Source organism: Leopardus geoffroyi, chromosome B2 (genome assembly GCF_018350155.1).
Source record: "Leopardus geoffroyi isolate Oge1 chromosome B2, O.geoffroyi_Oge1_pat1.0, whole genome shotgun sequence".
NCBI classification, from domain to species: Eukaryota; Metazoa; Chordata; class Mammalia; order Carnivora; family Felidae; genus Leopardus; species Leopardus geoffroyi.
The window spans coordinates 116011544-116024523 of NC_059332.1; the positions used below are offsets into that span (position 1 = coordinate 116011544).

The 12980-nt window shown below is 41.9% G+C and overlaps 1 protein-coding gene across 12 annotated transcripts in view; it reads right to left on the minus strand.

The window, feature by feature from the left end:
* PTPRK (protein tyrosine phosphatase receptor type K) overlaps positions 1-7670 on the minus strand; it is a 557136-nt gene extending 549466 nt beyond the window's left edge. For 8 of the 12 annotated variants that reach the window (XM_045499516.1, XM_045499527.1, XM_045499521.1 and 5 more), the window contains exon 1: positions 7225-7559. In XM_045499516.1, the coding sequence (XP_045355472.1) occupies positions 7225-7321 (97 nt within the window). In that variant the 5' untranslated portion in view covers positions 7322-7559. Of the gene's footprint in view, positions 1-7224 lie in introns of all 12 variants that reach the window. The other 4 variants (XM_045499524.1, XM_045499525.1, XM_045499522.1 and 1 more) reach the window with 4 other exon arrangements.
* Positions 7671-12980: the final 5310 nt, after the last annotated feature.

Sequence of the window (12980 nt, forward strand, 5' to 3'; positions counted from 1 at the left end):
ACATTAAAAAAAAAATTTTTTTAATTATTGGCAGATATCACATTTGGTTCCTCGATAATATCCTTACCTTTAAATATGTTCATAGCCAAAACTATTTATATTTAGCCTTGTTTTATTCTCTTATGAAAATATTTCTTTCAAAACTGTTTGAGTATTCTTTTTAAAAAGTGAATACTACTGCTGTTTTGATGTGTCTGCGGCGTTAAATTATAATTAAGTAAATACTGATCAGAAATATAATTCCAGGGAAATAGGGAAATGTGTTTCACATTGTAATTAATCCCTTCACAATACTCTTAGAATTCTACAGGAAAGTGCATGTGACAAATCTTTTCAAGATGAGCTTTCTTTGTCCTAAAGCAATATTTCTCAAAATTCAATGTTCAAGCAAATCACCTAGGGGTTTCATTAAAATGCAGATTCTGAGTCAGTTGTTCTGAGAAGGGCTCTAATAAGTGACTCCGAGATCATCACAAGTTTCCAAGGCTGATGTTGCTGGTCCCTGGACCACAATTCAAGCAGCAAAATTCTAGGGCACCTTGGAGCTGATGAATCCAATGACCATGAAGCATTCAGTCATCAACCCCTGGGTAGGCTGTGAAGCCACCAGAAAGACTTCCTCTCTACTCTTGAATTTGCTGAATGACCCAAGGAGAATCATATCAAGGAGCTGTGGCCAGTATGTCACTTAAGCAGCTGCGTGGTCACCCCACCCCCCAACAAAGATCAGGGGAATCTCTGTAGCTGGTCAGCTGCTACTCTGGACGGGGTTTGGAGAATCAGCCTAAAAGCAGCTGGTTAAGGAACAGGCTGACTGGGAAGGGTTTATATAAATAGACACCAATCTGGAGGAAGATTTATTATTTCTTCATTAAAAGTATAGTACAATATATTATATACTCCATAGTTCATGTGTCCATGTCAGTGTTTTCATCTATGAAATAGGCAAAATAATTATCTATTTGCAATACTCTTTCCAAAATAGAAGTACAGGAGTTGGATTCCATCTGTAGATGTCCTTAGCTTCCTTCTCACCTGAACCTTTGGACGATGAAATTCTACCATTGTTAAGGTGTGTGTGTGTGTGTGTGTGTGTGTGTGTGTGTGTGTGTGACATACACAAAACACATACTTCTATCTTTCAGCCTTCCCAACAAATTAATGCAGTCACTCACCTAGACACTCTTTTATTTGGCCTTAATTCTGAGTTCCTCTTACAAAGGTAATTCCTAGAATGACTACCTGCAGAAAAATTCAGCCAGCACTGCCTTGTTCATCGTGTTTAGTAACAGAGCTCTACAATCATATAAAGTGGAAACATAGATTATTTCACTCAGGACTACTTAATTTGCTCCTAAAACAATTGTAAGTGACAAAATAAGCCACTTGTAATTTTTAATGGATTATCAACACACAGAGGAGAAAGCCAAAAACCCCAAGCAGAGTTAAGTGGTGATATGGCAATGTTCCCCAACTGGATCGAATGCGGTCCTTCCATCCCAGGCCCAGTGTTTTCCCAGAACCTCGACACTCTGCAAAACCTCACAAAACCAAGTTGAATTATGCATGTTCAAGCTTTTTTTTTTAATGTTTATTTATTTTTGAAAGAGAGAGAGACAGAGACAGAGCACGAGCAGAGGAGGAGCAGAGAGAGGGAGACACAGAATCCAAAGCAGGCTCCAGGCTTGAGATCATGACCTGAGTTTAACCGACTGAGCCACCCAGGTGCCCCTGTTCAAGTTTTTATTACTAAAATATTAACTACAAAAGAATTTCCATAAGAATACTTCAGGAAAATAAACATACTTCTCACAACACAACCTTCACGGAACTAATAAAAACTTTTATGTGGAACCAAGTTTCTTTAAGAACACTGTTCATAAGAACACATTTCTACTAAGATGGAGTTTGAAGTCTGTAAACTATCTACCTCCAGAATTCTGATATCAAACATTCAAACATATTTTCTTCATTTTCCACAGCATAGCTGTATGCAACTTATCTCACGGATGTCAAAATAACAGGCAATAAGGTCCTCAAGTGTGCTCTATCCCCATTTACAAAAAGGAACTTAAAGTCTCTCTTCCATTCAGAGATATATAAGCACAAACACTGTGACATTAAAATACCATTTCATGAAAATATAAAATATCATTTCATGGATGTACATACAAGTTTATTTCTGGCTTCAGTTAAAATTAAAATTATCCTGATGGACAGACCTACTTACCTCGTTGTCAAATCCCAGTTTAACACATCATGAACTGGTAAGATATCATTGTCAAGATATCACTGTTCAGTAACTATGACAAACAGCATGAGTTTTGGTGAAAAAACAAGTCATGTTCAAAAGCAATTATAACCTTTTTAGGCAAAGAGAAACACACTTGATAAAGGAACACAAAACAAATACATATGATCAAAGGGTAAAGTCTGAGAGGAATACACAGAGGGAAATTTTTACCTCCACAGAATAAGAAATGAATGTGTTTGGACAAAGGCAAAGGCTGATTCCAATAAACAAATCAAAAACAAGGCTTCCCCCCCTCTCTTTAGAAAATTAAAGATCAAACACACACACACACACACACACACACACACACACAGAATCCTAGTGTTCTTTGTTTTGTCTTTAAGAACAATCTGTAAACTCTCTTGATGTTTCCTGCTCTGAGTCGTGCAGTATTCCTCTTCCTGCTCTCCATGAAGAGCAAGCAGAGGAAATGGGAACAGCACAGGGCAGATGAGGACAGCATTTTCCATGCCTCTGAGAAGTACATCCATATTTAGCATGATTTACACTGTCTTTAATACCACCTTGAGCAGACCTAGATCACTGCACTTCAAAAGTATTAGTAGGCAACAACACAGTTTCTCTCTATAGGACCATATCACGTGAATCAAATGTTTTTTTTTGAAGGCCACAAAAATGTGTTGTAAACCATCATTGGTAGAAATGTGAGATTTGGTGGGAAAATTGGCGTTTGCTCTGGGTACTGGTTGAGTCACATTTCCAGTTTTTAAGAACAGGTCCAGCACCACAAGATATTCAGTGAGAACAAAAAGGCTGTGATTTTGTGTGTGCGCATGTGGGCTTTGTTGTTGCTAAAGAGGAGTGGGAAGGAGGGTGGGAGAGGGGAAGAGTGGCAGAGGGGTTGACATAGTTTTCAAATTCGCATTTATGAATACAAAGAGAAGAGCTGTCAGCAGCACACGTGCCAAAGCCCAAATAGCAGCCAGACCTGCCTCTTCCCGTCTGGGTAGGCCAGACACAAAACGACATCTTGCAATCTAGGAAAATCAGCAGAGTCAGATATATGGACAACAGTAAGAGAAAAACCAGTCCTGGAACTGTCCAGTTACGTATCATTACTAGCATCAGAATTTAAAGTTTCAATGAATTGAGGGACGAGGAAATCAACAAGCGAACCTTGAGACAAACTGTTTCTGATGTATTTTCGTAGTAGATAGTAAGTACAAAAGACATTAACTCTACATACAGAGACATCAAGGAGTCAGACAACAGGAAAGTGTCATTGTTTAGATGAGTTGCAAGGTCCTATGGGATCAAGTGAGTGTGCGCTTACAGTGTGACATGTCAGGAACTGTATGCTAGGTGAAGTGAGGATCTTGAGCTGCATTTCCAGGCTCACATCATACTAGAGACACAATAGTCCCTCTCTAGGTCACTGATAAGACTGCATCTAAAACCATGCATATTTTTTCTCCTTACTGAGATGAAAAAGCTGAATAACCAAGAGTTGAACAAACAGCTAAATGAATGGACTGAAAATATAGTTCTTCTGTTGGTAGAATACTAGAAATGTTAATGATCCTTCCACAAGAAGCTCAAGTAACAATTTACGAGAGGTAAGCAAAAAAAAAAAAAAAAAAAAGGATAATTTGTCTCACTGTGCTGATAAAATTATAGTCTGGCCAAACTAGCATGTTTATGTTTAATAAAGATTAAAATGAATGACCAGCGAGGGAAACACATACACATGCTCCTAAATTGTCACACACAGTGTGGCCAGGACACACATATACTGTCCTCACTCGGCGAGTGTGGGAGTGAGCAAAGGTGACTCATGTCAAGGTACCTACCCACCTTAATGTATGATGACTACACCCCCAGAGAACTGCATAATGCTTTACAACTTACAGTGTCCGTTCACATAAATTATTTCATACCATCCTCATAAAAACCAGGTGGAAAGGTTAGGACAGGTATTATTATCCCCATTTTATAGATGAGAAAGCTGAGCTTCCAGGTGACTTCATCTGTGACTCGTTTTGTCAGTCATCTGAGTCCTAGTACAGAAAACTTTCTCCTGTTATAATATCAAGAGATAACATTGACACAATCCAGTGAATAAATGTCCGTGCATCTTTGTGCTTCTATGCCTCAGTTTCCCCAGCTATGCCGCTGGTATCGTTTTAAGTGAAAGTAACGTAAGTTGATATTCATAGGCTGTTCTGGTTTTAAAGAGGTTCACCGTGCAGCATTTTTACACTTTAATTCCAAAAACTAAGAAAAAAAATCACAGTCATGAAAAAATATTCTTAAATTTGTGGTTTAAACAAAGCACACTGGATGAGTACATGACATATCCAATAATCCTTATTCTTTCAAAATTTGCTTTTGACACTTACTACATTAGGAGCCACATGATAATATCTAAAGTGGTAAATTGGCCTTAATGGATGTGATTTAAAAGATTTATTTAAAAGGTTATTTAAAAATTCTTAACATATATTTGTTTTAGACTTTTAAAGCATTTTGTTGAAATTCCTTGAAAGAAATAAAAGTGCATTATTTAAAGTAGAATATAAGGGAAAAAAACAGCAAGAAAGAATACAGCCCCAATGTCTGAATCTATGTATTTGCAACAAATCTGACTACCATAAAATCTGAGGGCAGCAGAATACCACATGGCTTAGGAAAGCCAAAACATGAAAATCTTTACAAGACAAACTTTTAATTCATGGAGAAAAAGGCATATTCACAATCTGACTTTAAGAAGGGGGAATAAAAAGCATTCATTTCTGGGCATCTATGTAAATCCTGAATGACAAAATTTTTAAGGCGCAGTCCTGCAAGAATTGTATTTATCAGGACTGCACATTCTCTTTTTTACATGTAAAACATAAAGTCAAATGTTTTACGTTGTCACTAAAGCAAAGTCAGGCATATTTAGTTAAATTACTTAGAAATGGATGCCAACAAATGCAATTGTTCATTAGAGATATCTAAACTCCAGGGATCAGAAAAGCTCATCTACACATTCTGTTAAGAGGAAATTTAATATTTACTAAAGGGTAAATAACATTGGAAAAGGCAAAAATAAAAGTTTCTTTATTGCTAAAAATTTGTCCATCAGCTGTTGAGACATTAATGGTTGCAACTCTTGAATACATGTAAGTTTAATCATGCAACTGGTAGGATTCAAACTTTCAATTAACAAACTACATGCCTTTTGAAGCGTAGGCTCTCAGTGCAGTGACAAACACTGTGCAGAAATCAATACCCACTCTAACTTGCCTGCATATAATGACTTACATCAAGCACGGTTCCGATACCAACCGGCATTGTATGTCAGAGACGCATGCAGTAGAAATGCTTACTCCAGAAAGAATTAAATTAAGCCATCGGATCATTCATTGCATAGATCTGTTGCACTGCATACATCACCGATATACACAGCTTTTCCTCTACACGCTGCATTTCATAATCTGCCTCAGTGCTGTTGTCCAACTCCTTTTACAGAGTTCCACAGAAGGGGAGAGGGGATGGGAGGGAAATCAACATCCCTCCGGATGAAAACACTCTGAGTTTATTTCCGGGAAACAGGACAGCCACAACAACCGACAAGTGCAAAGTAAGTTCGTTCTCGTTCTCCGCGTCCTGCGGCCTCAGCCAAGAGCGCGGCTGTCACTTCCCCGGTCTTCTCCATCACCCCTCGGCCACCAGTGCATCTCCATCTGCACCGCGAACCAGGGCAGCACTTGGGCTTGCCAGCCGAGCCGAGCTGGGTGGACTGGCGAGAAAAGTTGTCAGGACCGGCGAGAGGCAGACAAGCGCCCGGGAGGCCGCTCCCGAGCATGCACCTGGTGAAACTTCAGAGCCCCCAGAGGAGAAACCGAAAGAAGCAACCAAGGAAAGATAATAAAACTGGAAGGGTACAGAGTACAGGGCTGGGAGAGACGGGGTTTCGCGGACTTCTCTAAGTGGCTTTACCAAGAACCCCAAGAGCCAACCTGCAAGACCGCACCACATCCCTCCCTTTGGGCTCTCCCAGCTGCCTGCGGTCGTTGATAGCCCCCATCATTCAGGCGGGCTCCAGGGGTCACCGCGCCAGCTTCGCGGTGCTCCGCCGGAGGAGCGGACTGCCACCGCCCGGGGTCAAGCTTCCCCGGCTCGGCGCCCAGACCTCGCTGCGCAGGACGGCTCGGTGTAGATCCTTAGAATCATATTTCAAAACATCTTACAGTCTCCGCCAACACACACACGGAACCTACTCCACGCAGTGCCCTAACCCACAGGGCAAAACCGGGAGCAGCCAACACCGGGGGAGGAGAAAGGGACTGGGGGAGGGACAGGGAAGTAGTTAGACAATAGTCAAGGGAGGTTATTCCCAGGACAAAAAGCACCTGGCAAAGCGCGCCGAGGTCAGTCCCTTCCAGTCTCCACATTTCTGACAATGGCTTCCCGGGGACATTTTTTTTTTTTTTTTTTTTTTTTTAATGCTCCAGAGGCAGACAGCAACAAGCCCGCACCACGAGCAACAGAGTAGCCGTCCCCAGAGTCGTAACTACTTTTTCTTTCTCTCTTCCCCAGCGCGGTGAGCGTGCGCTGGGCGCCGAGGCTACCAGTTTAAAATCAAGGTCTCCCCGCGCTCCCGGACAGCCCTGCCAGCCCCGGCCCGGAGCGAGCCTCCGAGAGGAACAATGGGGTGCGGAGATGAAAGTTACCTGCGCCAAGTGGCGCCCAGCCGGGTGCCCCGCGTCCTACCTAGCACAAACTCTGGGGACATCTCTCCCTCTGCCCTGTGCCGCTCCCCCCCCCCCCCCACCCGACTCCCCGGCCGCGTAAGCTTCCCGCGAATCCTTGCCCCCGGCCCCGGCAAGGAGCCGGCTCCAGCCCCCGCGAGCCCCGGGCCGGAGGCGTTCGTCGGGACTCCGGACAGCCCCCACCCCCCTCCCCCAGCCGCCCGAGCCACTCACCTGCGGAGAACTGGCCTTGGGCCGACCCCAGGGGAGACCAAGGGGAGAGGAGCAAGAGCGGCACAAAAACAGGCAGCGCCGCCGCCGCCGTATCCATGTCGACTTTGGGAGAAGTTTCAAGCAGCTTTGCAAAGAGCTGCCGGGGGGGATCACAGCGAAACCCACGGCCGAGGTGCCGGCCGGGCCTCGCGCGGTGAGGGCGGGAAGTCCACGGCAGCCCGCCGGCACTTTTGCCTTCTTCGCGGTGCCCAAACTACCGCTGGGGCGCAAGCGTCGCCCGCGTCGCCGGCCGGCCGCGGCGGCAGCTCTCCATGCTCGGCGGAGGCTGCTCCTGTTAGTCAAGAGTTACTTTGCTCGGGGAGGGACGGGGGCGGAGCCGGGGGTGACGTCGCCCCGCGGGCTCCGGGAGCTTCGGAGGAATGCAGGCTCGGGCGCGGCGCCGCCGCCTCCTGCAGGAGAGTCGCGCGCCAGCCCCGGCCGCGCGCCCCGCGCCTCTCGCCGCCTTTGTTCGCCGCCCGCCGCCGCTCGGGGGAGCGGGAGGGAAAGGGGATCTGCGCCGTTGGCTGCCCAGTTCCAGAAATCGGAGTTTGCGAGGCGACTGTTTGGTAAGCAGTGTGGCCGGACCACAGAGGACGGGCGCAGAGAAAGCCCAGCCGCCCGGACAGGGGCGTCTTGGGCTTCTGTCCCTGCGGTGCAGGTTCCACCGGAGCGGTGGCCGGTAGGAAGAAGCGGGAGTGGAGAAGCGCCCTAAGGAAACACCCACCTGCATTGAAAACTCCCTGTTCCTTATTCTTGTAATAAGGAATAAGACACCTGACCCCACCCCCAGGAAACTTGTTGTCCCTTATTATGTAAAAATAAAACTTGAAGCCAATAAACGTTCGGTAACTTTCCAGTGTGAACAGCTGGCGTGTCTCCTTTCTGGTTTATTTGTCATTTTCCGAATGTTTGGATTTACTCTCTGCTTCGCTGACTTTGCTTGTGGTTCTGAAACCTTCCGGCCTCTTTCCACGTCTTCCCTCAGGAAGAGCCTAAGAACTGCATCAGCGCTCATTATCCCTTCCTTTCGCATAGGTCTGCTGGAGTAGAAAAGGGCTTCAGCTTTGTTTTTAATATCTAATAGGTACTTATGACATAAGTATTTAACAAAAGGACTTTGCACCGACAATGAAAACAGCAACGGATGGTTTCATCCGGAGGAAAATGATGCTATATTATGACAGTAAAGTATTTTACAGTTTGCTGGTTCTTCAACAGCTTGAAGTGGTTTCACCATATGCCACACTTAACTTGCTTCTGCGAAAAGACTATATAGTGCACACTTTATTCCTTTTTGTAAAATATCAAGTAAAATAGATGCAGTCACAATTGAATACACACTTTTATTAAGAATTTTAATGTGGTAGATACAATTCTTGGAACAATAGGATCTATTGATTGACATCTGTCAGGTACTCAGATACCTTTAGCCTTTGTAAATAAGACATTGTGAAATGCAACTTAACATTCATATAATTTATTTACCAAGCCATATATTCCTCCTTTCTACAAATGAAATATATGCTATTAGTGCTATTAGTGACCAAGTTTATGATACAACTGGAAATACATATACATATATACACATATAAAATCAGGAAGAAAAAGACTTTTTAAAATTTTTGCTTAGAATAGAAGCTTGATTAAACAGAATTTGGAGTTTTCTGACTGGCTGATTAGCACACTGACTATCCCAACACCTGTGAATTCAATTCAGCACAATAAAATTCATTCTTCCTTAGGGTGCAAAGAAACTTTTTTTTTTTTTTTCAACTCACTAACCTATAACTGCTCTCACATCACTGTTCCTATTTCTTTGAGGAACATTCCTAAATCCTAGGTAACAAAAAACTGAAAGACATACGTTTTCTTTTTGAAGGACTAAGGAGAACTTTGTAAAATTTAGCAGGAATATGCTTCAGGAAAACCAAACAAAAACCCACCACCCATATACTAATTCATCTATTCTTCTATAAAGAAAGAAAGATGAAGGAAGTTCATGACTTGGTAGATTGGTTTAAACACACAAAATGCGGGGCGCCTGGGTGGCTCAGTCGGTTAAGCAGCCGACTTCGGCTCAGGTCATGATCTCGCGGTCCGTGAGTTCCAGCCCCGCGACGGGCTCTGTGCTGACAGCTCAGAGCCTGGAGCCTGTTTCGGATTCTGTGTCTCCCTCTCTCTGACCCTCCCCCGTTCATGCTCTGTCTCTCTCTGTCTCAAAAATAAATAAACGTTAAAAAAAAATAAATAAACACACAAAATGCTTGTTTAAACAATTAACATATGGTGTGAGGGGTGAGGGTTATCCACACTGTTCTTACCTTGGGTATTCCTTGGGTCAACTGATAGAAGATTCGTTTCACTTTAACAATGCTGGAAGTAATAACAGTAATATTTACAGAGCACTTACACTGTGCTAGGCCCTGACTTAAGTAAGATATGCAACATCTCACTGAGGTCAGACAACAATCCTTTGACGTCAGTACAATTATCACTCCCATTTGACCAATGAGGAAACAGGATTAGAAATTAAGTAATTTGGTCATCACAAATGTGAGTGAAAAGTGGGTAAGGGGAAACAAAGAAATGCGAGAAAATTCTCAAAAGGAATCAGCAAACCAGCAAGAATGACTTCTCACTAAAAGTCAAAGGCATAAAACAAAACTTGTAGACAAGAAAATAAGTCCTTTTGTCAGTTGTCATGGGTGCTGGCCATAATAACTAATGCTGGCCGGAGTGCATTGAAATCCTTTGAGTAGAGTATGTTTGTCTTCCACATGGTATTTAGCAAGTATTTGGAACTTAGTAGATCTCCATTTATTTAGAAGAATGAATGAATGTATCAATCAATCCATAGAAGTATAAATCTGGTATAACTTACAAAATAATAGTCAACATACATTAAAAATCACTAAAATGTTCTTATTCCTCAATCTACTAGCTATTCTAAGGAAATAACCCAAAATATGGAAAATGTTATATACACAAAGATATTTGTCATTTTCAAAGGGGAAAAGTGGAAAAAATATAAATGTCCAACAATAGGCAGATTCATGAGCATTATCTAAATACAATTATCTCATGGCCACTAGAAACTGAAACTTATAAAAACAAGAGCAAGTTGCAACATGGGAAAAATAAGAAACAACAAAGACTTTAAAAAAACCATACACCATAATATTGATATAATTAGTAGATATAGAAAAAAAATTATAATTGCCCTTTCCTACCATTTGAGGTATATATGAGAGCGTATCTTTTAAAGAGATTTGCATTCTGATTGCAGATTTACCACATAGTAACTCCACTCATGAATTTAGATCTGTGTTGGAGAAAATATTTTCTGTGGAATCCCAGTTTTACCAAAATTTCATGAGTATGACTGGAAAATAAGTTCTGCAAATCAAATAAGCTAGGAGAACACTGAATTGAGAAAGGTAAGTAGGTACCTTTCCTATAACAGTCTTCTTTACTATATAACTCTTTTTTCCATGGTTATCAATATGGTACTATGCACTATGAATCTGGAGTGGGGACAGGGGGACAAGAATGCAATGGTTCTCAAAGTTTTGGACCACAGAACTCTTTAATAAGTATTTCTAGGGTTCCAGGGTGGCTCAGTCAGTTAAGCATCTGACTTCAGCTCAGGTCATGATTTTGAGGTTCATGAGTTCAAGCCCTGCATGGGGCTCTGTGCTGACAGCTCAGAGCCTGGAGCCTGCTTCATATTCTGTGTCTCCCTCTATCTCTGCCCCTCCCCTGCTTGCTCTCGCTCTCTCTCTCTCTCTCTCAAAAATAAATAAACATTAAAAAAATTTTTTAAAGAAGTATTACTCATAACTAGCATTTCAGGCGACAGAGTTGGGGAAGCACTGCTATATCTCTATATCTCCATTTCCTTCATATGAAAATGAGGCTAATCATTCAGATTTTCAGATGACTAAATGAAATACACTTGACTCAAACAATGTGAGGGAGGGTTAGGGGCACTGACCCCAGCACAGTCAAAAAGCCTCAGGTTACTTTGACTCTCAACAATAGCATATTGTTGGCCAGAAACACCTGGATAACGTAAACAGTTGGTTAACATATATTCTGTATGTTATATGTATTATATACTGTATTCTTACAGAAAAGCTAGAGAAAAAATGTTGAGAAAATCATAAGAGGAAATACATTTACAGTAAACTGCACTGTATTTATTGAAAACTATCTGCATATAAGTGGACCCATGTGGTTCGAATCCATGTTGTTCAAGGCTCAACTGTATATGTTTTTAATATAGATTTTTAATATAGATGGAGTAGGCATAAACATGAAATAGTCTGGATGATAATAGTTGCTGAGTAAACATTGTTTTCTTTCTCTTGTTCCAATGAAGGATTATGCACAAATCTGTACCCAGCAGAAGCAAAGTTTTTATTTACCCAGTGACAGACCAAGAGTACCCAAAGCCTATGTTCATAAGCAATTAGATAACATTATCAGCTTGTTAATAATAACTAATTGCTTACATATGCTTTTCATTTTGCAATGCCTATCCACCCACATGATCTCAATCTATCCTCAATCTATCCAACCTATGAAGTAGCCAGGGCAGGTAGGATAATTACCTGACAGAGAAAACCAAAGTTTAGAGGGATTAAAATACTTGGCCACGGTTTGGCAATGATCAGTAGCAGAGCTCTCTTTGACCTGGGTATTCTGACTGCAAATCTCATTCCCACCCTCCCTCCAATGCCTATGTACTTAACTCTCATCTCTAAAAAGATTCATCTGAGTTAGGAGCAAAATCCTCAATGCCAAGTCACCAGACCAAAACTCTTGGGCTAGCAGGTGGCAGTGAGGCTCTATTTTCTCTTTGCAAAGAGTAAAAAGAAAAAGAAAAAGAAAATAAAGCATTTTCTTAATATAATATTCTTGCCTGGGTATGTATATATCTAGGAAGGGAGGGGCAGGGAATTTCTGACAATAAAGCCCTTGAGCAGAGCAGAGCCTTCCAGAAAAGGAAAAAAAAAAGTATTATGTCTTTGAAAACTGTTTTTCTGAGTGGGTGTTGGGTCTTCCACTGTAGGGCAAAGCCCAATTGCTCCCTGGAGTAGTGCTGGGACCTGGCCAGTTACTACTTAGGTCTTGACATCAGAACATCCAGGAACAAATTGAATAGTGATGGCTGTGTGCCTAAGTCTCTAAGGAAATTCTTCTCTCTATATGTTCTTAGGTAATTTTGGATCAAATGGAAACAAATGCACTGTATTCAAAACCAGAGTTATTTTGTGAGTCCCTTGAACCCTTTAAAATATCCATAACGGGGGATTAGTTCAGAAACACTAGTCAAGAAAATGCATGCTCCAAAGGTTTTATCCAGGGAAGAAAAAAAAATTTTTTTGAGCAGCTTGAGAGCTCGGTGTTGCCAATTTGGAAGAGCAATTTGCCTACAGCTGGATATAATTAACAAGCATGGGTCAAAAAGGAAGCCAATCATAAAAGTGTGAATTGGATTGAGGTGGAGGGATGGGGACAGTGACAGTCAACTTCCAGAACTGGTGTATTCTGACTTCAGAGTCTCTCCTCATTTTCAAAAAGCCTAGTCTAATGATGTTAATAAAAGATTGAACTCAGAGGGAAAAAATTAGGGTCTTCATAGTACCCTAGTGTGTGTTTGATAAATTAGCTTTTCTGGAACACTATAGGGTGCCTTAGCCACCCTTTATACT